This window comes from Leuciscus leuciscus, assembly GCF_965113295.1.
Source record: "Leuciscus leuciscus genome assembly, chromosome: 23".
In the NCBI taxonomy this organism is placed as follows: domain Eukaryota; kingdom Metazoa; phylum Chordata; class Actinopteri; order Cypriniformes; family Leuciscidae; genus Leuciscus; species Leuciscus leuciscus.
In genome coordinates, this window is record NC_138747.1 from 31,137,249 (window position 1) to 31,164,049 (window position 26,801).

Consider the following 26,801-nt stretch of genomic DNA (forward strand, 5'->3'; position numbering starts at 1 on the left):
TATTCTGTAGTCTGAACTGTTCAACAGACAAGCTGTAGGGATTTTAGCACAGGAAGGCAGTGATTCTGAACGAATTGACCAAATTAAATCGCTAAATGTTGTGCCCTGTCCTAAAGCCTAGACTAGAGAACACTGAGTGGAAAGTTTACTGAATTAGTTATTGACTGACCCTGATTGTGTATGGTGAGATTCCTCCAGATGTCAGATACAAGAAAACCCGTATGTGAACTTCACTGCCAGTCTGTCCATATCACTGATCTATATGTCATTCTACATAAATCAGTGGACCATATAGTCTATAGATGTGGGCGGAGAGGTGAAGAATTATTTTCACCACTGACTATTACAGTCATAATATTTAAATAATATTTTGAGGTTAAAGAATGGACATGTCTCATACAGGCATGTGTATTTGCCTTGATTACAACTCATGTGAAATTTTTTTTTTTTTTTCGAGAATGAAAAAAGCAGCAACACTGGAAACCAATTAAATGTTTATTTAACTAAAACACTGGAAAATATCCAAAAATCCATTTAAAAATGAGATCACAGAAATCACACTGCAAGTGATGCATTCAACTTCCTGTAAACAAAAATTCCAAGACAATTCAAGATGAGCAAAAGCACTAACAGAAACAAAGATTAAAGAAAAAAGAAAGAAAAAAGAAAAGAAAAAATTCAGCTCAGCAAGACAGGAATGAATTAGTATATAGTGAGGAAGCACAGCCGACCACTCAACTATCACATCTTGTTGACTACACCACAAAAGGACAGTTGCTAAAGTAACGCCAGTTTATAACGTATTGTTACAGCCTCTTCAAACCTCACGCTAAAGCAAAAATATGATAAGAGCATTTAAAGACGTCTCATAGCAAAGCAAGTCGAAAACAAACAATGGCCTGAGCAATGCTTACAAGCACAAACAATTACTAATTCTTATTTGACACGTCTCATGTAGGGGAGAAAACAAAACAAAAAACATCTGGTACGCAATTTTGTTTTCATGCAATGTTGAAAACGGCACGTTAATCAATACGACACCGGGCTCGGCCCTCTCAAGCATTTGGTGAATGTTCACAGGCTGTGAATGATGGATTTAACACTGAGCTGTGCATTAGATATTCCAATCAGCGACACTAGTCTTGAGAGGCAGACCTAGAACGGGAACGAGACTTCGATCGGGAAGGAGAGCGGGACGCAGAGCGTTTGCCGGGCGACTCCGACTGATGGCGGCTCTCTTTAGGAGACGGTGAACGAGAGGTCGATTTGGCCCGGTCTCCGTTCCCATTCTCCACCGGTGAAGCAGAGCGGCTTCGGGACTTCTTACTGACGGACTTTTCCTTGGAGCGGCTTCTGGAATCTCTCTCCGACTTGGCTTTGGAGCGACTCTTGGAGCGGGATTTCCGCACGTCAGAACGAGAGCGGGATTTCTGCGTACGCGAGCGGGACCGAGACTTCGACTTCCTGGAGCGGGACTTTGACGGGGATTTGGAGTGAGATTTTCTCCGAGACCTGGAGCGGGATTTACGGCCAGATCTGGACCGGGAGCGGTGCTTGCTGCGGGACCTTGACCTGTAAACACAGTCAGAAGATTAGACCTACAACTAACAACTATTTAGATTATAATTGACCGTGATTGGTCAGATCGCCTGTCAATCAAACTCCCTGCGATGGTTCAATTGATTAGTTGGCTGATTATTTCTTCAATTAAATAGATTTAAAAGCCTTTTCTTTTTTTTTTATTGACAAACACACTATTCCTGGCCAAAGCTGTTCTTCAAACAAATTTACCAACTGAATGCTATGAAAACATTGTGAATATATTTATGCTATATGCAAGAGAGCTATAAAGCAAAATGACAGTTTAAATAAATTACATTAAAAATGAAGATAATAAAGAAAAAGAAAAACACAAACTCGTTATTAACAGATAAGAGGAACTGCAGGAACACATTCACTCTGGACACAGTAACCTGTTCCTGTCATTTCTCTTTCCTGTAAATGTTAGAAACGTCTTACATTTATATTTAATTACACGCAGTAATCTCTCTACGCTTACCTCTCATAAAATACTTGAATTACAAATACTTTAATGTTGACTTTTAAACCTAAATTTAACATCCAACAACAGATCTTTCAGCAAAATTAATATTTTTGCGCTGAATATTAATCTTCTTCCCCTGTAATGCGTCGCGTCTGTTTGACGCGCCGGCGCTCAGTAAAGTCTGAAGTTTAACCCAGACTCTCAGGGCGAGCATTCATGCAAAATGGAAATACTCCCATGAATGTGTAACACTTACAGGTAAGGATATAACCGAAAAATGAAAGTTTTGCGCCAAGGAAACATCACATATTTAACAGAACACGCATCAGTCAAAGCACCTGAAGGGCAAGCCATGCATTAGCTTGAAGCTTGAAGCTTGAAGGGTTAGTTCACCCAAAAATCAGTATTATTATTATTATTTTGTCAGTAATTACTCGCCCTCATGTTGCTCACTATTGGCCGACACTGGTCGTGTGTGATGCTGGCCAATAGTGAGCCTACGTTCTGACGTATAACCCAGAAGCGCTGCGCTGTTACACTACGTGAACTCACTCAGAAAAACACAGAAGAAAATCAAGAGTTGAATAAAGTCTGTATTTTTGGGGGGGTTTTGCGCACAAAAAGTATTCTCGTCGCTTGATCAACTTAAGGTTGAGCCACTGTAGTCACTTGGACTATTTTAAACATTGTCTTTACTAACTTTCTGGGCCGGCAAGTTTCAATAACACAGAAGCCTATGGAGGAGTGAGACCGCTCTCAGATTTCATAAAAAATCTCTTCATTTGTGTTCTGAAGATGAACGAAAGTCTTACGGGGTTGAACAACATGAGGGAGAGTAATCACTGACAGAACCTTCATTTATGGGTGAACTAACCCTTTAAAATAAAGAAGTCTCATGTTTTGGGCAGCTTGGATCACGCACCTGTCCTGCAGCGGCTCACTCTGTTTCCAACACTATTTTTAGCTGCATTTTGTCCATAGAAATGCGTTATTCAGTGCGGAAATTTGACGCGACTGGCGAAAGTTTTCTACGCACGGTGGGCAGACGCAACTAATCGATAATGTCATTCGTTGTCGATGATTTTCATCATCATCTATTATTGATTTTATCAATTGGTTGTTGCAGCCCTACAGAAGATTGTTAGAAAAGCACATCGCACAAACAAACGCACGCCATCTTACCGAGATCTGGAGCGGGAATGGCTTTGTGAACTCCTGCTGCGAGAACGGCGTCTGCTACGAGACCTGGAAAATATCGTTTGGTTCAAGAAATCTACAGAAGACATTTTTCAAACGCACGAGTAAATGAGATGAAGCTAAAAACCAAAGGCCTGACCTTGACCTGCTCCCCGAGTAGGAGCGCCGGCGCCGAGGCTTGTCCTCTACCAGACGTATTTTTCTTCCGTTGATATCAGTGCCATCCAACTTGTCAATAGCTCTCTTCATATCAGAGTGGGAGCGAAACTCGATCACGCCCTCATTGGTCCGTTCTTTGTGGGCGTCGGCATAGGTCACCTCTCCAGCTTGACGCATGAAGTCCTATAGTGAAGAACAAGCTCTTTTAAGCATCTTTTATTAAACGTGCCTTAGAAAACAACATTACTGATGTGCATCTTGAGACAAAACAACGTCACTGACATTAAGATGTCAGAGCAAAGAGCTTTTAGTTAAAACAGCTCAAATAAGCATTTTAGTCTGGGACTACCTTAAGCCTTGTCTGTAGAATAAAACCATTTTATCCTGAACCTTTATCATTTTTGCACTACATTTAATTGACTACTCTGCATTGCTACAGAAAAGCTCACTGGTATTTGAATCAGGACCTTGAAAACAGTTCTAAGAGGATAGCAACATCAAATAATTTAAATCCGAACAAAGTGCTTACCTTGAGGTCCTGCCAGCTGCAGCGACTGGACAGGTTCTCCACTATCAGACGATACTCCGTGCGGACCGGAGGTCCATATTTGTCTCTTCCGCTTCGGCTCCTGCTGCTATAACCACTACTGCCTTCAGACAAAAGCCAAAAGACAGCAGACAATCAGTACTGAATTAGACCCAATGCAAAGGGCGCACACAAGGCAACCTCTTCAGACATCACACTGCATAAAGCATGATGTTGAGGAAAGTCTTCCCACCCCACCCCATTGAATAGTCACACCCAAATAAACGGACCTCAGCACCACATAGTTCTGAAGGGAACGCTTACTGTAGGATTATTAAAAACAAACAAAATAAATCCTGACATCTGACCGCACTGGATTTGTTCAATCAGTCCTTCTGAAAGGGCCAAAGGTCGCATTGCTGGTCTTTACCCAACAGCTCAAGAACAGCAATGCTCTGAACATGAATACCACTCCAGCGACACAAGGGCGGCACAGGTTTTAACGTGAGCCCCAATTTTAAAGACAGCAAACGAGTACATGATAACCTCACAGGGCTCCAGACTAACATTTGAGAGCAGTTCTACAGATGGGGGCGCCAGGGGGGATTGTCAATCAAAAGCAATTTAATTAAAAAGTTCCTATTGTTTTGTATTACCAAGTGCAGTTACTAGTAACATTACATGTTTATTTCTTGGAAATGATAAAGCACTGAGCTTGAGTTGAGATGCAGATTAAATTAACTTTTAACAACATCCCAAGTTTTATAGGGAAACATTTAAGTGTACCATTGTTCTTCTATAGCATCACACTGAACTGACCGACAGCTTCAGTGATTATAAAATGAGCGCTTTTTACTTTAATTCTTCGCAACTTGACTAAGTTTAGTTTTTCATGAGACTGTGACTTTTGCTACTTCAGTATAAAAAGTGTCAAACTTTGACAAATTTCTTGATTTGATATTTTATAAAAGGGATTCCATTATACCCAAATATAAATTTAAAAGCAAAACGTGTGGGGAAAAAAACAATATATCTACTGGTTATACTGGTAATTTCATGTCTTTTTATTTTTTAATAAAAGTGTTTGTTTGCCATGTGTTAGTTTTCCCACATCTTGAAACTCTTAGTTTTACAAATGGGGACAATCTTTGCTAAATGAACAAAATGTTTTTGGTCGCTACATTAAAAATAGCATTTAAACTGGATAATGTTTAGAGCTTTGAAGTGCTAGAAAAAGTGTGAAGCACTTGAAAGTCCACGAATTTCACTCTCAAAAGGTTGTACAAACCCTGAAATGATTAATGTAAAAACATTTGACTATTTCTGCCACAATACCATGGTTACAGTTAGATTTACTACATTAGATCCATGGTGAATGTTGGTGCTTTGTGGACTGAAAAGCCTTCTAACTTGTTCATGGCAAAATGTTTCTCATGGTTTCCACGTCTGCGCTGTTTGATCTGATATCTGTGGTTTATCACAGAATTCTGCACTGAATTTAAACGTTTCTCACTAGTTATCGCAGCAATGTTATTAATTTGGCTGCGAAATAAAAAGCTTTCTCATTAGATCTCCCAGCTAACAGTGTTGCGTGATCGGCCCTCGAGTGAACCTGTTCTGAGCTTCTCAACTGAGTAGTGCGGTTTCGTTTGACATCTCTCATGTGTAACAGAAATGGCAGCTCTTATGAGTTGGGCAATGTGGTGGTCGCACCAGTGAGACCTCTATCAAAATGTAGTCGCACCGGCAGGAAAAATGGTCGCAGTCTGGAGCCCTGCCCTCATGAAAACAAACAGAAGTAAAATTACAAAAGAAAATAAAAAAATAACCAAGACTACTTACTTACATTAGATGCTGACGTTACCTGTCTACTGACAGAACAGCGACAGCAAAAGACACATAGCAAGGGAAGCCCATTGCTCTTTTTAATAAAGAAATAAAAAAAATAAAGGAAAAACTAGTGGGTAGCTACATAAATTTGTTTAACCTGACCAATATTTCGTTCAACATAAAAACCAATGGGTTTCCTCACCATCACCCTGGTCTATTGGCAAAAGGCAGCTGTCATCATGGCTTCCGGTTAGGTCAGCCAAGGGTCAAAGGGCAAAGGTCACACACACATTGTAAGGTGAAAGCCAAGGCCAAACGGGACAGGCAGTCATCTTAGCCTCAATGGACTCGGACTCAGCCCGCACCGGACTCTTTTAAATTGAAACATCAAGGACTTTTGTTAATGTTGAATTCAGATGTAAACACAAAATCGCATCGTCACACGTCATACTGTTTACATGCCAGTGAGGCTTCAGGTTGTGGCACAAAACAAAAAAACAACTCATTACTAAATCTATTAGCTAGAATAGATTTAGAGCTGGACCAATACAAAGTGGAAACAGCCCATCATCTGACATGTAAACATCTTTAGTCCCTAACTTTTTTAGGATTACTCAAGTTATACTGCACATTCTCATGACCCTTGGCATTTAAAAATGGGCCAAAACTACAAAAGCAAAGGCATCTTTTAAGGGAATCCCCATTTAAAAAGGTCATATTTCAGGACCATCTGCATTAAACAGAACATATGATATCCCAGAAGCCTTCGATCGGGACCACAGGAACTGCAGACTTCAGAGAAATGTAGTTAGTCACTGGATGCAGGTGCAAATGCCGTCCACTGGAAATTAAAACAGTTAGGCTATTATTCACCCCCACTTTTTCCTCGTGCCTGAGGGGGAAGATAAAGAGAGAACAGGTTTGTCGAGATGATGAATTAGACTGTACTTACTGCGGCCACCGCCCCCATAACCCCCACCGCCACCGCTACCGCCACCGTATCCATCTCGGTCCCGCCGCGGTCCTCTCGCGTGCTCCACGATCACACGCTCCCCGCACAGATCTTTACCGTTCAGCTCGTACACGGCATCATCGGCGTCACGGTTGTCTTCAAACTCCACGAACCCATACCTGAAAAAAATTATAAATCACACTTGGGTTTAAACATAAAACGTTGCATATTGATTTTATTTTTTTTACATTTTGTGTATAACTATTTACAACAAAGCCCAAGATCCACCCACAACCTTAAGACTAAATAAAAATGAATAAATATGACAGGAAATTTAAATAAAACTGTGACCAAAACAATATATAGAAGGATCTCAAAGTCTCAAACTTTTTGATGAAGTCTCAATAAGGTCCCACCAAAATTGTATCGTCTTTCTGGTAGCGCCGTGCACTTAATAGAGGTGGGAATCTTTAGTCACCTCACGATCCGATCCGATTCCGATTCTGGAGGTCACGATCCGATTCCAGATCGATTCTTTATCTACTTTTCCCCCCTTATTAATTCATTAGTTTACATAAGTAATTAAGTACTTTTTTAAAAATAATTACAAATTAAAAAAAAGAATTAAAACAGTTGTATTTTAAGAATTTTAAACTTATATAACTTCAAAACATACAAGCAAGTAGCAAATAATAAAGAGGAGCATAGAAACATGACAAACAACAAACAAAGAGTGCTTTCAGTATTTAAGATTATCTGAACATTTTCCATTCAAGAACTGTGAGTGATTTTTCTTCATCGTACTTTTGTATTTTACTATGACATAGACTGCGGGAGATCTATTAAGCTGCATTCACGCTCGGATCTCTTTTGAAATATAAGAAGTAATGTGGTTTGTCCTGTCCGTTTAATCCCTTAAGACATAACTGGCTGTGTTTACGTTCATTTTGCACAAGTATATTAAACCACTTACACGGAGTCGCACAGCCGCTTGCGCGAGCAGTCTCGTACACAAACAAAGCGCGCGTCAGCATTTAAAATTGAAAGCAGCCTTCTGTTAGTGAGATTCATATTTTAAATATATAAGTCCACTGCATTCCAAACCACATAAATGATGACTTCGTAGAGCATTTGTAAGGAAAATACAGACGGGTGAGACAGCACACTTTAAGTGTAACATCAAAACAAGCGCGCGTCTCTCACAGCGCATCCTGTGCAATGAAGCCTGTGAATGTCCTTGTAATTCGCTTCAACCTTTCCGAACTTTATGAAAGATTATTTTACGGAAGGTTCGAGTTGTGTACGTGTGTGAGGAATTGTTAGCAAGCAGAAGACGGGTGTTCCTAAAGCAAACTCAGCGTCATCGCACATCTGGTAAAAAACTAAGCTCAGAATCGATTCTGAAATTCTCAGAATCGATCCAGAATCGTTGGAGAGAGAATCGCGATGCATCGATGGATCGATTTTTTCTCCCACCACTAGCACTTAAATGTCCAGCAAATGGGACATCCAAATAGACATAGCTGGAATATCGATATTTTGAAATGATTAAAAAAATTAAGATACTTCAAATGTGAAATAAAAACAGTAGGTGGCAGCAAGTCACTGTTAATGAGCGATTCAATTTCAACCAATTCATTGAATCGCTCATTAACGGAAGTAACATTTTATTTTTAACGGTATTATAAACGGTCGATAAATTATGGCATATGCTTTTGGTGAAGCTGTCAAGATTTCAACGTATTTGAATAATCCTGCTAGAAAAGCAGAAATCCTGGTGAAACACTAACGTTACGCCAGGGGGAAGAAAGTCGGACATGTACACAGTCTTCGTCAAAAATGGCTTTTGAAAACGCATTCTATATATTTGCATTAGATTAATCGTTTTGTTTAATACAATTTAAATTGCTTTAAGCTGCTCGTTGTCAATATTAGGCCAAGAACGACCGCCATATTGGCCAGTTTTGTGCACAGCACATTTTGGCAAGTTGTGCTACATAATCATGACAGAACAGTGTGAGAGAATCATATTGGTATGCTACTCCAATAAGCCCGAACTTCTTTGTGTATTTTATAAATACATACATTAAAGTGTGCGTGAACTAATGCGCGCGACACACAAACAACGGCGCGCCGCAGTAACGTTATCGAATTCAGGTCATCAGCACCATTACATTTGTGCACTTTACAAACTAACTTCAATTGATATTTTCTTAGATAAGCGATCATTTACTTATTGTGCTTCAGAATCCGAGGCACAATGTAAAATCGTATGAACTTTAATCATCTGGTCGTATAAAAGTAGTTCACGCGCAGTGGACAACAAATGTCCGCCATTTTGAGCACGCGATGAGAGCCGCTGTCAGACGGATAAAATCAACACGACATTGTTGACATTAAGCATTTAAACTTATATTGTCACTTAAATTCAATATCGCAAGCATTTAACGTCCATAAATACATTGAAGATGTAAAGTTGGTATCGTTATGAGGCCATCGTCAAGGCCGCGGCGCGCTCCACAAACTTACCCGTTCTTCAGATCGATCTCCAAAAGCTTCCCGTACCCGCTGAAAAACCGCTGTATATCTTTCTCCCGCACATGATAGCTCAGCCTGCCGACGTACACTCGCGGCATGGTTAATGTTTAGTTCTAATGAATATCAAACGTACGAATCCCTGTAGCTTTAATCGCTATCGTCCTCTTCGGAACCAACGGCCACCTAGCGGTTATAGCGGTCCCGTTACCGACGTCACTTCCGGCGTCTCCTCACGCATGTTGCACTAGAAGAGATAGTAACTGTTTATACTGAATGATTAATGTACTACACAACCTCAGATTGTTTAGTTTAATAATAAATTATAATAAAATGTATTGTTTACACTTAAAAATGGTCCACATTCACAACTTGCAGTGCATGAGTTTGTGTCATTTAAGACTTCAAGGGTATTTGTTAATTAAACACAGCAAAGGTAACTTAACCCCATCGTTCATTACACTTCATAAGCAAAGGCATGTCTTCAACATTTTTAACAAGGTTAGCCTAAATAGACAATAATTTTATCACAAGGGACAAATAAAGCAAGGCTTATAAGTGCTGTTATGCCATATTCTACAGACCAAATGCAATCTTGAAATTGATTGTGCATTGTAATTATGTTAATGTATTATTAATGTTGTATTATTAATGCTTTTACAGTATATGGTGGTAATATGACAAATAATACATTTGAAAAAAGTCAGCCTGGCAACTATCATATAAGGCATCTCAAGAATTCAATACTATTTAATAGTATATTTTCATTCCTCTATCTATAGTTTACTCTGAGAAACTGCCTTGACTCGTATCACTCCCTCTTGGGCACAAGAAGCTGCGAGAACACCGTCCTGTCTCCACAAACGGCCCTGGACGAAGCCTCTGCTGCCACCTGATGGGAAATACAGGTGTATTGGACCAATGCATTAACATATTAATAGTGTTTATTATCATCATATACTCATCACTAGCTATGTTTCCATGCAAAGTTGCAATTTTAACTTGTGCACAAAATTGGATTTTCGCATAAACCATTCGTGAATGAAACATGCGTTCAAGAGACCAAAATCATCACTTCCTAGCATAAAATATCTGTAATAAAATGGAAGTTGCTGCAATTCGGGCTATTTTCCTCCATCATAAATGAGTTCATCTCACGAAACACAATAAACACTGTCATGTTCTCTAGCGTTCGGATGCTGGTGTTTGGGAACACACTCGTGTGAGACGCTTCTGGAGGGAATTAAACCAAATCATTCTGATCACAGACTTTGACTCGGGCGATTCAGAACCACCAAACCAACATTTGAGATGCTGTGATGTGATTGGTCCGCTGGTTAGTCCAGTTATCCAATCACAGCCTCTGCTGAGGCAAAGTCGCATGAGGTTTTTGTTGCGCATCAAAGGATTTATTCAGTAAATGTGTTTCCATCGTAGTTTATGCACGTCTTCTTATAGGATAAAACAATTATACACCTCAACTGAGCGCATTATTTTGTAGAATTTAAAGTCCCCATGTAGTCAATAATTGTATTCCTTAAAACTCATCTTTGATCACCAAAATTACATATTGAAATGTTTTTTTTTCTCTAGAAAAATTTCTTCATGCCTTAAAATAGCTTGCATGTAACTCGACACCCTTGCCTCATTTAGTATATGCAGTTCTATGAATATGCAAATGAGCCCCGCCTCCACTCCACTGTCTTTGGTTCACTGCAGTTTTAAGGAGAAAATACTCAGCAATGCTGTCGACTTATGAATTTACACATGGTTTGTCTTAAAGCATATTAAAAACACCACATAGACACATAAACAACATTAAAAGCTGGATTTTCACCACAGGGGGACTTTAAACACATGTTGTTGTTTCTATTCGGCATGTTTTAGTGCGATATCCCAAAACTCACATTAAAAATCTCGGATGGAATCATGCTGTGCATTACTAATGAACTACATGAACATGCAAGAATGTATGGAAGCTGCTGACCTGACCACGGGCTTTCGCATTCATAGAGCATCCACTCGTCCGCTCTGAATGTGCTGTGAAACCACATGGCGTGATCCAGAGAGGCGGAGAACTGGACCCTGTGATTTGGGTACGGTAACAGTGCCGTCCCCAGGAAAGCGTAGTCCGATACATACGCTGCCACACAACAGTGCAGTTTCATGTCACCAGGTCCTAAAACACAACACATACAATATTCAGAAATATTAAACAAGGAAAGTACAGTCATTATCCAAAATGAACACAACAGGTTTTTACTTACGATAATGACTGTACATTACTTAAAGGCACACTAAGCAGTTTCCAGTTACCCCTAGAGTCTCTGTGGAGTACTTGTATTAACTTGTATATAACTGCATTGCTGGTTTCAAATTCCATGACTTGTCCAGTCTAAAAACCCTTGTGAAAAAGAAGTGTGTAACTGTGCAAATCACATCTTAAAAGTATATATATATTTTTCAAAAATTCCTTGCAGATAATATTAATACAAATTTCTTAACACATTTATAAGTTTTACTTTAAAGTTCATTTTATGTTTTAATCAACACTTATTTGGATGTGTTGACTAACATACTAAATAACTTGATTATAATTTCAGCTGTATATTACCTTTAATGGTTAATTTATTTAAAATATTCTAAATTGCAGTTTACAAATATATTTAAATACACGACAGATTTTCCACGGCATATTTTAGTTGATCATAACTGCTTATTAGTACATTCAGCAGCACACTTTACCATATTTCAAAGACAATAAAAGTAATAATGAAATAACACATATATAGATGTACTAAAGTGGGTCAAAAAAGCACTAAAATAATTGGATTAACATTACATTTAAACTATAACATATTTTCAATTAATTGTAAATAAAATTCAATTAAATGCCCAAAACATTACACATCTAGTTTGGACTTGGGTTTATTCTTTTGAAATATATAATTTCCATAATAAATATTCTTTTTAGAATAAGTTTATGTGTAAATAAAATACACAGATGTCCTTTTATAGGTCCTATATTTGCTATTTTTTTCTGAGAGTGAATTGCAAGTGGTTTTAACTATAAAGAAGTGGTGAGATGACATGCTTATTTTACCTATATGTCCTCTCGCTCGCACCCAGAATAATGTCTTTGGTTCCATGGCAACATGTCTATAAAAATCAGGTGGGTTGACTGGCTTGATCTCTATAGGAACTTCATCAGCAAGTATTTTATTTAGGCCCTGTCGTGTATTATCAGCCAGGTTTGGATCACTGTAAACAAAAAGAAAGTCATATAATCAGGGTTTGAAATTACCACCCGCCAACCCGCCGAAAATCAACTGTGGCGGGTAACGCTGTCAAATCACAAGCCAATCTGGCGTGTTACTCGTTATCCTTAATCACTTTGCTGGGGAAGTTCGTGTAAGACAAATCTGCACAGATTTAGTGCAAATACTCCACTCGTGAGTCATCATGATATATTAAGTACAGCGTATTGCACAGAATCTGCGCATATCTGGCTTATATGAACATGCCAGTCATACGCCACAACTAACGGCTCGCTTGTTCCATTTGCATTGAAGCAAAAGCGAAGATTAAAAAGCATTTGATTAACAGAAAAGACATTGTTATTTTCCATCATCCTAAAAAAATTATGTTCTTTGTATTGTATTGATCAGTCCACCTAAAACACATTTTTGGTGATGAGGATGAAAGAGGAAGAGAGGAGATGCTGGACTACAGGATTTTGTTTGATTAAGAAATTAATGTATGAAATCCAAATTGTATATAAATAAAAATTAAATAAAAGCTGTGACGTAGTTAAAGCTGCAGTCCATAGTTTTTCCTCTTTGTCGCCATCTCTGTTCGAAAGCTGCAATTGCAGTTATTCGCGGAATCATCAACATTACATGGGTTGTGCCTCGGCACGGCACAGCGCGGATGAAGCCAATGTTTTGAGGAGAACGTGCGTGTCAGTCGGTGGCATTCGCAATCACAGATTCTACTTCTGGAAGTATGACCAACATTAGAACGTTTTTACGCTCGCATGAGGAGGTTTTTCAGGCAATTCGAAAAAGAAATATTTAGCAAAACTGCAATGGAAACAGTTTTTGCGCATTTACAGGTCAGCTGACGTAGATGAAGCGGTGTGTTTGGCCAGAATATGAGACAGAGTTCTTTATTAAATTCATATAAGACGAAAGAATTACAGGAATAATGGATTCTAAACCTCAAATAAATGCCACACTCAAGACCTCGGAGCAGATCTGAGGGAGAAACACCCAGAAACTCCTCATATGTGCCGCTCACAAGTATAATAAGGGTCGTTTCTTACCATTAATGCCTGGAAAACACTCATACATCTCCTTCGATTAATAATAATGGCTAGTGCAGTGGCTGGGATATAGTACATAAACCTACCAACGTACGTTGCCATGGTTTTTGGGATGAATTTACTAATTAGGAAAAAATTAAGTTTTAGTCGCATAAGATCGGTCAATGGAAACGCTGTCATTTCGCAATAGTTTTTTGTCGACATAAAAAAAAAATATATATAAAAAAAAAATCCCAAAAGTTTTGCGCAAATCTGTAATGGAAACGCGCCTAAAGACATGCTCTAATGTCCCGCGGAAATCCACCAGTACCACTGGAGTTAAAAACATTATTACAAGCTTACCGTTTTGAGTCGAGCGACGGCAAGCAGAGAGTTTTGAACACTGGCTGGTTATGTACTTGCTCAAATTTTTATTTTGGATCATTTTTAACCCTAAAAAGTTACGGACTGCAGCTTTAATCTGGTTTATTTTTTTTAATTTTTGGCTCAGAAGTTCTGAATGGCCGGTAACTTGAAAATTTAGTAGCCAAATTGACCGGTGGAAGAAAAAGTTAATTTCAAACCCTGCATATAATATATGACTTATAATTATAATTGACTATATGGGAAACACATAGTGTTGTGCTGAGACCTGAGGTAGCGCTGGATGAGCTCCTCGACGGTGAGCAGTGTGTCGGGTGGAGGGACGGTGGGCATGGTGAACTGATGCTCCAGTGGACTCGGCTGCTGCGTGTGAAACGACGCCTGACAGATCAGAATGGGCTGACCGTGCTGAACGGCTTTCACAGATCGCACGGAGAAACTGCGGCCATCCCGAGTCCTTTCCACCTGGTACAGCACAGGCACCTTTGGGTCCCCTGAACACACAATTGTTGAGAAATAAAGCAAAAACCAAACTTTCCATGTGTGATTAGATGACCTCTGAGTTTACCTGCTCTCACAAAGTAGCAGTGCAGTGAATGAGCATAGAGGTGTTCACTGACTGAATTGGCTGCGGCTACAAGAGCCTGTCCAACAATCTGGCCACCGAAAAGGCGTTTAGTGCGAGGAACCCAGTGATGTGTCCCTCTGTAAGAAAGAAAAAAACATGGTAATACCATGATAGCCCAGCTAACAAAAATATATTCTAAGAACATTTTCATAAAGCTCCTATTGAAGGGTTAGTTCAGCCTTGAATATGAAAATGAAAATTATACCATAATTTGCTCACCATCAAGTCATTCTAGGTGTATGTGACTTTCTTCTTTTAGCCGAACATAATCAGAGTTATATTAGAAAATATCCTGGCTCTTCCCAGCTTTATAAAGTTATAAATATGGACATTTTTCAAACAAAAATGCATCAGTTTGCTTCAGAAGGCCTTTATTAACCCCCTGGAGCCGTATGGATTACTTTTATGATGGATTAATGCGCTTTTTTGGGCTTCAGTACTATTCACTCCCATTATAAATCTTGGAAGAGCTGAGATCTTTTTTAACAATGCCGATTGTGTTTTGCTGAACGAATAAAAGTCATAAACACCTAGGATGGCTTAAGGATGAGTACATTAGCCTATGGAATCATTTTATTTTTGGGTGAACTAACCCTTTAAAACGTTATTTCTGAATGTTCTCTGAAAGTTCAAAACATTCCAGTTTGAACGTTCCAGTTTCTTAAATGTTTTAAAAAGATTGTGTTCTTGGTTATAGGAATGTTAAGGGAACATTCCATTTTAGAATTTTGCAAACATTATTGGAATGTTACTTTTGAATGTTCTATGAACGTTCTGAAACAAGTTGTTACATTTATAAAACGTTAGAAGAAGAACGTCCAATTAAACGTTCCAGAAAAAAACGTTCCAGAAATAAAAATTGTGTGCTGGCGTTTTGAGAGCATTATTAAAGACCAGATAACTCACTGGAAGTATGTTACTGTTGCCAAGTAAATCTAATTGACTCAATATTTTGAAAAATACATTTGTTTACCTCCACAGGTCGGTGTCGAGCTTTTCTAAATTCAAAACACTTGTAACCAGAACACTTCTGAGATCAGCTTTACCTGAATTAGACATATGGTTTACTACAATATCATCTCGAGATTCACTACCGCGTTCAGCCATATTTACCGGTGATGAGTCGTTCAAGAACGATCCGTTCATTGCGTCTGTCACGTGACAAATGAACGAAAGAATCGGAAGGTAAAGTAACTATTTATGTTCCCTGTAAATTATGTTTGACTGCATTATAATGATTTCTTAATTCAGAATATGATCAAGATGTGTAGGTGGATGTGTTCGGGGGAATTTGCCTGTTAAAAGTATAACATTTAAAGCCCCTTAAATGAAGGAAATAACTCGAAAAAAGATTCGTTCATTTTGATGAACGAGATCGAACAAGAGAGTCAGTAAAATGATCCGAACTCGATTCAAAAGCTTTTTAACGATTCATTTGCGTCATCAGTTAAAATGTTCACGGAAGTACTGCCCACGTGGCCTGCTTAAAATGTTGTAGTAATTTTTCTTGGTAAATGTTGCCCCGTATTGTTGTATTGGTGCATATAAATGAAAATTATTACATTAGTAATTGTAGGAATTAGTTCTGAATCTTTGAATCAATGATTCACTGTTCTGAACTTAGAAACACTGAGGACATCTGCTGGTCAAATGACTCGTAACTGAAGCAGCATTTCAAATGATTCATAATATTTGCATATAAGTGCTATTTTTACAGAAACATAAATAAGTCTGCAATGTCCTTAAATAATTTAATTAATTAATCTTTGTAGAAGATCTGGAATTTTTCAGTGATATTGTTATATAAAGTTATATAACAAGCAATTAATATAGCATTATGTTTAAAATAAAGGCTGTGGTTTTGTGCAATACTTGTTTCATACAGCTACTCGTTGTAGACCGTTTGCATCTCTAAATATCAGAAAAATATCAGTCTGGCTTTCCTGTAAAACCTACTGTTTCCTGTGTTGTGTTTTGGTGGGAAGACTTAGTTGATCGATACCAAATTTAAAATCACTGACTGCTGATCAGTCCAAATTTGTTTGAATCAGTCTGATCTGATCGATTATATCAGACTGTTCTTGCTTTAATGCTTGATAAAACTGTGGCCTCTCATGATCATCAGATGTGTGTGTGGCTCCACTATCATTGAGAGTCCACAAGAGGGCATCACATGTTAATCATTCACGAGTTCCTCTGACAAATCACTGTAACGCTGTTCTCTTGAATGAGCATGTCAAATAACACTCATTATATTACATATCACGGTTTTTAATAGAGCTAAATGACACGTCCACCTTATATAAAACCAATATGGATGCCAAAACACACGAATTCTTGATTAACACATTGAAACACATTAACATGACTTGATATGCATCCATACAATAAATAGCTGTAGCAATGAGATGTTTTATTAAAAACAATAAATGAATAAAACAATAACTAATAACATAATAAATCCTAATGATAATGATAATGATGATAACCCGATGGTCCCCCCAGATGTGCCTGGCTCCCCATCATCATCATCATCATCATCAGCACGCGCGCGCACGTTCACGCGCACGCGCGCTCTCCTCCTCCAGCGCTGCTGTTGCTGTCAAACTGAATCACATCCATCGCTCGCTGCTCATATTCCCGCACGCAGATTGGCTTCTCTGTGTTTTATGGTGTGTTCTCATCTCCATGGCCACATCAGAGGCATCAGAAGATCGCGTTGTGAAGAGAGGAAGATCTCGAAGTGACCCGAGCATCATTACCGACACGCGTGTCGTTTACACGAACAGCACAGGTGAGGATATATGTGTGTGTGTGTGTGTGTGTGTGTGTGTGTGTGTGTGTGTGTGTGTGTGTGTGTGTGTGTTTACTGCATATCTGACTGTACCACTGCGCACGGAGAAGCAGTTTTTCGAGAAACCACAACGCTGGCATGACTGGCATGATGTCTTTGCACATGCATTGCTGATGATGAAATCCATCATTGACATGTTCATGCTCGTGCACTGCGAACTGTGTTGAGGTGCTGGTGCTGATGCTGCGGTGACGCGCCGGGCTTCCCCGTGACTGATGGATCAGCACATCCATGATATGAGCTGGTTTCAGGATAAACCTGAAGAGCTTCAGTGTCTGCATCTGCCCAGTCACAGCTGTGAATCACTGTCTTTGACTGACCTTTAGTTACACTGAGTAACATGCAGTAGATTGAGATTCGTGCTGCAGCTGAAGGACGAATGAACGAAGGATGAATCATTATTTCAAGTTGTAACAAAGTGTTTGCAATGGGTTCGTTAAAGAGGATGAATGCAATTAGCCGAGACAGGCCTAATCTATCACAAAGATCCTTTCCAATAAGTGGCAAATTGGAGTTTTTCATTCTTGCTTCTGTCTTGTTCTGTGGTGGTGAAAAGGCATTAGTATTTGACGCAATGTTTTATTATTTCTACAAACTTATGTGCATCCCTTTCCATTCGAGCGTGGAAACTCTTCACCCTGAATGGCTAAAGTGGGATTAGTGATTGAAATGTGTTAAAAGCCCTTTGTTTGGACACAGACAGGTGGTGAACATTTATCCTTGGATTTGGAGCTGATCACACTGTCCCAGTAATACATGTTGACATATTGCTGAACTGATGCACACTTTCCCCAATGATGTGGGATGTTAGACTGCGGTATAATCTCTGCTGATCAAAACCTTATTCATATCCTCCTGTATTTTGTTATACTGCTTGTTTGCTTGTTGCTTGTGGTGTTGCTTTGTGTGATGCTGATGACTTAATATTACCGCCTTACCTGTAACGTGAAAATATAAGAGAAAAAATTGGCAAGCACTTTCTCAATCATGGCAAACCCATCGCGAAAAAGAAGTGTGCTTAAATGTAATGAATGTGCACTTGTAGTGTACCTCAAAATCCATGTGAAGATAATGGTGATGAAATATAAGGACTTTTTATTTTATTTTATTTTTTACAGTTTTAATAATAGCACACTTATTTTGATGTGTTGACTAATAGTAAAGCACATGGAAAGTGCTTGATTATACAATTAATGTAGTGTTTTTTAACATTTAAAGTTCACATATTTTAAACGTACTAAGTTGCAACTTTATCATTACAAATGTATAATTACAAATATGTTCAAATGCAAGACATTGTTTACAGTCTAATAGCATTTAATATAAATTGCAATTAACATCCATTTAAGTGTCCGAAAACAATACATTCACTTGGCACTCAAGTATTTAAAGTATATTATTTTTCATAATAAGTATTCTTTTTAAAAGTATGCTAAAGTGTGTTGTTGTTTTACTTTTACTTTATGCAATAAGTTTGTGTTTACAAGTTACTAGGTAACAACAACCAGCACTTTTGAAAGAACTGATCACTGATTTGCCAGATTTCACTGTTAGTGGCTTCAAAACTCCTGTCATGAACTTCTGGAGCTCAGCTGGTGTTAAAAGTGTTTAATCACAGAAACATGTACATGAAGTCAAAAGTATTATTAGAAGGGACTGATTGGTACACCAACAAAAGTCTTTTTTTTTTAAATCAAACTGCACATTTTTACTTTTACGGTGTTTCGGCATGGATCTGACAGGGAACACACACTGAATACATGTGAGCTGCTTTGATTAAAGCACAATGTACCGTAAATCTTTGGAATATACTCAAGAGATTGACTCAAGTACTACAACACTGCTTGTTAAGGTCAACAAGAAATTGAATTGTGCTTCTCAAACAAGAACTAATGTGGGCGGGGCTTGATTTTGTCTCTGAGGAACTGATTGGATGGTTGTGGTTTGCTATTGGTGGATCTCATGTGAGTGACAGGTTGCCCCGCCCTCGTCATCAGTGAAGAGATTCAGCATCCAGTGAAATAAAAAATACTGCACAATACGTGGTTTTTAGATTGTGATCAGTTTTGTGATCAGTTTTTTCTCCTAGCAAGACGCATCAGTCCATATAATCATGTCACTGCACATCAGAATATTGGCACGAGCTGCATGACAAATTGCGACATGGCAGAGACGCCACTGGCCAAGCTTTCTCCTCGACGAAGCCTTTCATCCGTCGCACACACACACACACACACTGCGGCTTTCATCTCGCCTCTCGAGCTGCTCTTCAGAAACAGAGCCAAAGACAGATACAGTAGGAGAAAGAGGACATGACACACATGGAGTCTCCTAACTATAGACTGAGCATCAGCTGCACTGCACACGCATTCATGACGTGTTTGCGATGCAGGAATGGAGGGTTTGTTGAAGAGGGAATATATCTGCACAGATGTAGCCCACACTAACTAACCGCTGACCTGTTAGTCACACGTTCTCCAACCCGTCAGCGGATGTAAGGGCCGTTCCTCCACACTGTGGGCCGGCCGGCGAAGGCTCTGTTAAAACTGAAGCTCTGAGCCGATGACTGGACACACTGACTCATCTGCTGCTCAAGAAACATTTCATACTGTAATTTACACTGACATTCATGCGTCTCAGATGGATTATCTGGGCAATGTCGTATTGTATTCTGTGTATGATATAGGGATGACATAATTTTGTAGGCCAAAATCCGGAAACAAGTTGAATTTGAGCAATTCCGGTTCCATCACGAGTTGTTGTGGTGAACACAAGCTCAAGATATTTTCCGATTTTTTCTCTACAACATATGTAAAATACATCAGTAATACACACTTGTGATTTTTTTTTTTTATAGCTCACAAGAATCCTTCTCAGAACTTTCTAGCAAGGTTCTCTCAAAGTTATGAACAAATAGTTTTTTTTAATATATAGATTGTATAGTAAAATTAATAGAACGTCTGTTCCGAGTTATCTGGTCTTTAATAAGCATTTTCAAAGCATTTTACTTTAACAACTTATACAACTTTATTTATATCTCATTCATGGAATGTTTTTTTTCCTCTGAAACATTTTAATTGGACATTTGTCTAATGTTTTTACGACACTGTAAAATCTAATAGTTAGAAAAAGCATGTGATAAAGCAACTGATTGCCTTAAAGTCCTCCTGTGGTCAATAATAATAATTGATTTAAAATTGGTTAATAATGTTGTACCTTAAAACTCATCTTTGATCACTAAAATTATATTTAAAAATTTGTTTTCCTTGAATAAAATGTCTTCATGCCTTAAAATATCTTGAATGTAACTCGACACCCTTGCCTCATTTAGTATGCGCGATTCTATGAATATGCAAATGAGCCCCGCCTCCACTCACTCACTCAGCTCAGAGATCCACTGGTTGACGATCACACGTTGATCTGATTGGTTACAAGGTAGTTTGTGACGTCAGAAACACCAGCGATTTCAAAGCGTGTTTTTGAGACTGTCTTTGGTTCACTGCAGTTTTAAGGAGAAAATACTCAGCAATGCTGTCGACTTATGAATTTACACATGGTTTGTCTTAAAGCATATTAAAAACACCACATACACATATAAACAACATTAAAAGCTGGATTTTTTACCACAGGGAGACTTTGAAAAACTAAGTAAAGTGAAATAGGAATAGTATGTGGTACTGACAAATGCTGTTACAGTTCACTTACACAAGAGTTCTAGTAACTAAAAAAGAACTGTACAGAGTACTTGATAATTTACTTCAAATACAGTTTAATAGTTACCATTGTTTTGCATGCCGAATGTTCTGAAAGTCTGTGTGACTCAAGCACGGTCAATTGATATTTTCAGAGGGAATATTTCAACCCAGTTAAAAGCTTCACAAGGTGTTTATGATATAAGTGTTAGCAATAAAATTGTAAAATTGTGACTTAGGGAAATGAGTGAATGCAACTAGAGAAAGATAAATGCTGAAGAGGAGGAAATGAGTGAAAGGCTATTAAGAATTGCCCTGCCTCAAAAAACTATTTCTTTTTTTTTGCTTGGCAAAATGGCACTCAAACCAATCAATTAATCTTAACTTGGGTTTTCTGAGTAAACAAGGCATTGTATGTGAATAGTGCAGATTACTGGATTTTTACAACTAAGTTAAGACAGTAAGTGAAGCTAACTAAAGAGTGCTAGATTGAACAACTGTTGGATTCAAAAGTAACATTTACATAATGTTTCCAAAATTATAAAATGGAATGTTCAGCGTTCGCATAACTGAAACGTATTTATTAAAAAATTAAGTCCCCCTGTAGTTAATCATTTTATCCCTTTAAACTCATCTTTGATCACCAAAATGACATATTTAAAAGTTTTTTCCTGGAAAAAAAATTCTTCATGCCTTAAAATATCTTGAATGTAACTTGCCTCATTTAGTATACGCGGTTCTATGAATATGCAAATGAGCCCCGCCTCCACTCACAGCAGCTCAGAGATCCACTCGTTGACGATCACACGTTGATCTGATTGGTTACAAGGTTACAACATTAAAAGCTGGATTTTCACCACAGGGTGTCTTTAATAAAACAGACATTTAGAACATTCAGAGAACATTCAGAAATAACATTTTCATAACTTAATGTGAACATTTGCAAAACGTTCTTGGGCCGTTCACACAGAATGCGTTTTTCCATTCCACTGTGCTACTTTTCCATAGTTTTTCTATACGTAAACGTGCTAGACGGACATCTTTAAAGGCACACTATGCAGTTTTCGTTTTTCTCAAACAGCGCCCCCTAGAGTACTTGTATTTAACGTTACTGTCGTAAATACCACTCACGCAGAGCCGTCTCTGCACTCTTCCGACCGCGCTTTCTTCGTCGACTCTGCCATGATTCACGTCTGAAATGTGTGCTAGTGTCTTCCACAGAGGCTGCTTCATATGTTGTTGATGTATGTGACGTCGTGCCGTAAAGCAAGTCGTGATTCTCGCAAGATTTGTCGGGGCGCCACCTCTCAAAACTGCATTGCTGGTTTTGCGAGAGGCGTCCCCCCGCTTTGCTATCTGGATGATTCGCCCTACTACGAGTTCGTTTACAATCGAAATGATTTAGAAGCTGTTATATTAAGGTACAAATCTTGCATAGTGTGCCTTTAACCCGTGTCTCGTGTCTTTTGCAGCATCTCGTCCATGACAAAGCGTTCTAAAAACTTTGTAAAAAACGCTTCTTTCGGGCTTCAGGACGAGAGTCGGCTGTCGGGGTGTTTTTGAGCATCGGTCGACTTATTATTATTTATGTCTGATCTGCACCTTTGGCTCTAGTCGGACGCCGTCAGGGTTTTTTGGACCAATTCAGCATGTTGAATCACCGTCCGTAAGGGAGAGAACTTTGATTGGCTGTTCAGCTTAGAGAAGGAGTCAGTGCATGAGAACACACATGCGAGTTGACAGTCTCCTTTAGTCCATTTGGTGTGTTCAAGCATAGTTTTTTGGCCGACGAGAGGCGACAACACATTCAGCTTTCATCGCCGCCAGTTTTTTGACGTCGGCTTGGTGTGTCCCGGCCTTTAGAACATATTTTTGTGTGCTGGGTACTTGTGAAAAGGGCGGTTGCTAACGAGTGTTTAAATGGGACTCCAGAGGTTGTCATGGAGATTAAACATCATCAGCTGAACAGGGAATCTCATCGACTCACAGCCCCGTTGTGTTTATAATCGCTCCTGCAAACTATTCTAACTCAAACTTCCAGAAAAAATACAAGTCGTCAGCAACATAATGATGGTGACGCTGAAGTCGGGCAGTTCGTTTATAGCCTACGTTTAGATTTTTACATCTGCCGATTGTATTGAAGCTTCAAAATTAATAAAAGTTATGTTCATTTGTGAATATGATTGTGAAAACAAAACATGCAAGAATCGGTAGTGGACGATGGCTGCCTCTGAAAGTGTGTGTGGGCAGGAACAGACTGATCCCTGTGCGCCACTATAAACACCGATGACTTCTAGCACTGACAGGTTCTGCAACAGAGAGATGAAGAATTTTAATCAACAATGCTTTACTGAACACCAGCTCAAACAGTCGGTCTGCCGTACCCGAGCCAGATCCACCATCAGGGCTGACATGAGGCTAAAGCGCTGTCCGGCTGTCAAAGAGGTCAATCTGGTGACAGATGACCAGCACTCGCTGTGATTGCAGAGGACGATCAGCTGTGAGCGGCTGTCACACGAAAAAATGAAAACAAAGCAGGAGAGGAGAGAGATCAACCCGAGTCCTGACAACCAATATATCACAAAGCGAGTCCTGCATTGACAGCCTACCATTGCTAATACAGTACATATATGTGGCCTATGTAGAGTCCCTCGATCACAAATATTCCCATATCTTACCTTGTATGGCTGACGACAAGTCCCAGTCGTCTGGGTTTTGAATTGAAGATGTTGATAATAAGAGGGATGCCGGCGCTCGCATGATTCCATAGGTATCCTCTTTAAATCGATAGTTCAACTCTGCTATCTGTCTGTATAAGTTATGTAATATGACAATGTTTACAAGCTGTTTTATTGATATCTTTCCGTGGTTGATTGAGCAATTACATGAGACATGAGACAAGGTGTACGGTATCTTTCAACATTCCTCCTGATGTTCATTGATGTTTATTTGGTGCTGTAACTAGTAGTAAAGAGGAAGAGATGATCGGTTCACGAGCCGCTTGAACTGGTGCCACAGCGATCTGCACACATTAAAGACACCACACGCTAAAACCATATTTATTGACTGAATTTCATCATAAATAGACTGAATTTGAAAGCTGAGACTTTTCATATCAAAAGTACCAACACACTAAAACACTCAAAACTATGGAAGCTTGTTTCAGCCACAGAATAAGAAGGTTCAAAAGGTAATTGTGAGTTTATATCACGCAATTCTGACTTAATAACACGCAATTCTGACTTTATATCACACAATTCTGACTATAACACAATTCTGACTTTATGTCTTGCAATTCTGACTATATAACACACAATTCTGACTTTATAACACAATTCTGACTTTATGTCTCGCAATTCTGAGAAAAAAGTCACAATTATCTTTTAAAATGCTTTATTCTGTGGCGGAGACAAGCTTCCATACAAAACACCTTGGAAAGCCCTGGCAAACATTTTAGCATTGCAGCGCAATTTTTGCACCAGTAAAATCTGGTTGAGATATTTCCTTCCATACTGATCTTAGACCAGTATCTAAGCTGTAAATGGTATAGTGTTTGGCTGGTCACAGATCAGTATGAAGCTTTGCAGATCAGTCTCTCTGTCCCCAAAGTCGCTCCAGGGTGTCTTGATCTGGATTAGCCGCTTCGACAGCAACCTATAGGATCAGTTTTGCTCTTACATCAAAGACCACCCCACATCAAACATCAAAGACCACCTCACTCTTTACCCATGATTCTCCCTGACTTCCATTGGATAAGACTCTTAAATGTTCCAGCAATTTTAGGACTATTAGATTAAGACCCCCCCCCCCCCCCCCCCCTCCAAGTCATGTTTTATTAATCAGCCATCTATATTTAGCCGTTGTAGGATTTTTGCAGTGAATATTCAGAGCAGTGATTAATCCAGAGGTCTTCAACTGTTTTGTGGTTGGGAACGAAACCCACCGCAACATGACTTCTGTTACAGACCTCACAGAAACATGCCAGCTCGATTTCCTTCTGAACGTATGATCACATTCCATAATTAATAATTGATTATTGAGCATGCAAAGGACTGGGGAAACTTCGTGAATGACTCGCGTTCTGATTCGACAGAGGTCTGTAGAGTTTCAGACGCAGATTTTACAACCCCATTTCCAGAATAGTTGTAAATTCCAGACATTTTGTAAAATGCAATAAAATCAAGAATCTGTGATTTGTTAATTCTCTTGAATCTTTATTTAGCTGACAAATGTACAAAGAAAATATTTCCAATGTTTTCACTGACCATTTTGTAAATATAAACAAGTTTTGCCTTGTAAACAAGGCTGCCACACACACGTTTACCACTGTGTCACATAATCTTTCCTTGTAATTACACTTTTTAATCATTTGGGAATTGAGGAAACTAATTGTTGCAGTTTTGCAAGTGGAATATTTGCCCAATTTCGTCTGATATAAGACATCCACTCAACAGTCTGTGTTCATCACTGTCCGATCCTCCGTTTCATGATGGGTCATACATGTTCAATAGAGGCAGATCTGGACTGCAGGCACATCTCTTCTGTGGTGAAGAGTGTCTAGAAATCATTTTTAGCATGTGCAGAATGAGGCCTGGCATTGTCTTGCTTCCCAGGAAAGATGTCATCTTGATGGCAGTTTATGTCTCTGTACAATCCAAATATATGCCTCCATGTCAGTGATACCTTCATACACTGATGCACCCCAATACCAGGACGGACATGTGTTTGCTTTTGCACCCGTCACTGATGAAAATCTGGAGGATTCCTTTCATCTTTGGGACTGAGAACTCGATGTCTGTTTTTCCCATAAACAAGCTGAAACATGGACTCATCTGACCAGAGCACACATTTCCACTGTCTTCTAGACCATCGGAGATGAGCTCGGGTCCAGAGAACTCGCCGGCATCTCCACATTGAACTGATGTATAGCTTTCTCCTTGTGTAACAGAGATTCAGTGGCATTTCTTGATGCGGCATCAGACTGTGTTCAGTGAAAATGGTTTTCTAAAGTACTCCTGAGCACATGTGGCTGTATTTAACAGAGTAGCATGATGGTTCCTCATGCAATGGCGTCTGATGGCTCTAAGGTCACGCACATTCAACAGAGGTCTCCTGTTTTGCCCTACACAGACTTCTATTTCTCTGGATTCCCTGAATCTTTTCACAATATTATGTGTGGTAGATGGTGAAAGACATAAATTGCATTGAGAAATGTGATTTTTGAATCACTCATATATGGCACAAAGTGGAAAGCCATGACCCATCTTTGCTTGCAAAGACTGAGAAGCTCCTTTTTCACCCAAACATGAGACCCTCACCTATTACCAATTCACCTTCTCACTGTGGACTGTTTCAAAAGAGTTGGACAATCTAACCTTTATAACCTTTTCACTTTTATTTTGCCTCTGTCCCAATTTTTTTGTAGTGTGTTGCAGCCATCAATATCAAAAGTTATATATATTTACAAAATACAATTATGTTGGTCAGTGAAAACATTAGAAAACTTTTCTTTGTACTTTTGTCAGTTAAAAAAAAAGATTCAAGAAAATTAACAAATCACAGATTGTGAATTTTATTGCATTTTACAATCTGTCCACACTTTCCTGGAAATGGGCTTGTATGGGCCTTATCATCTGTTGTTTCTTTCTGTAGCTTTTTCTATCATAAATCTGTATATCAACTGGCTCTAGATTTCCT

General features: G+C 38.9%; 3 protein-coding genes across 3 annotated transcripts in view; 1 reads left to right on the forward strand and 2 right to left on the reverse strand.

The window, feature by feature from the left end:
• Nucleotides 1-482: 482 nt before the first annotated feature.
• On the reverse strand, nucleotides 483-9,453 carry srsf6b (serine and arginine rich splicing factor 6b). Its single transcript, XM_082156531.1, has 6 exons — nucleotides 9,238-9,453; nucleotides 6,709-6,887; nucleotides 3,930-4,051; nucleotides 3,381-3,583; nucleotides 3,227-3,289; nucleotides 483-1,572 (listed from the first exon to the last, which is right to left on the reverse strand). The coding sequence occupies exons 1-6, from the start codon at nucleotides 9,342-9,344 to the stop codon at nucleotides 1,137-1,139; spliced, it is 1,110 nt and encodes a 369-aa protein (XP_082012657.1). The 5' UTR covers nucleotides 9,345-9,453; the 3' UTR covers nucleotides 483-1,136.
• Nucleotides 9,454-9,541: 88 nt separating this feature from the next.
• On the reverse strand, nucleotides 9,542-15,690 carry acot8 (acyl-CoA thioesterase 8). The gene is made up of 6 exons (XM_082156538.1): nucleotides 15,532-15,690; nucleotides 14,499-14,635; nucleotides 14,199-14,424; nucleotides 12,347-12,504; nucleotides 11,231-11,422; nucleotides 9,542-10,135 (listed from the first exon to the last, which is right to left on the reverse strand). The coding sequence occupies exons 1-6, from the start codon at nucleotides 15,663-15,665 to the stop codon at nucleotides 10,020-10,022; spliced, it is 963 nt and encodes a 320-aa protein (XP_082012664.1). The 5' UTR covers nucleotides 15,666-15,690; the 3' UTR covers nucleotides 9,542-10,019.
• Nucleotides 15,609-26,801, forward strand: part of phactr3b (phosphatase and actin regulator 3b) — a 97,961-nt gene continuing 86,768 nt past the window's right edge. Inside the window, exons 1-2 of the mRNA XM_082156463.1 lie at nucleotides 15,609-15,743; nucleotides 17,064-17,352. Of these exons, the coding sequence (XP_082012589.1) occupies nucleotides 17,064-17,352 (289 nt within the window). The 5' untranslated portion in view covers nucleotides 15,609-15,743. The remainder of the gene's footprint in view (nucleotides 15,744-17,063; nucleotides 17,353-26,801) is intronic.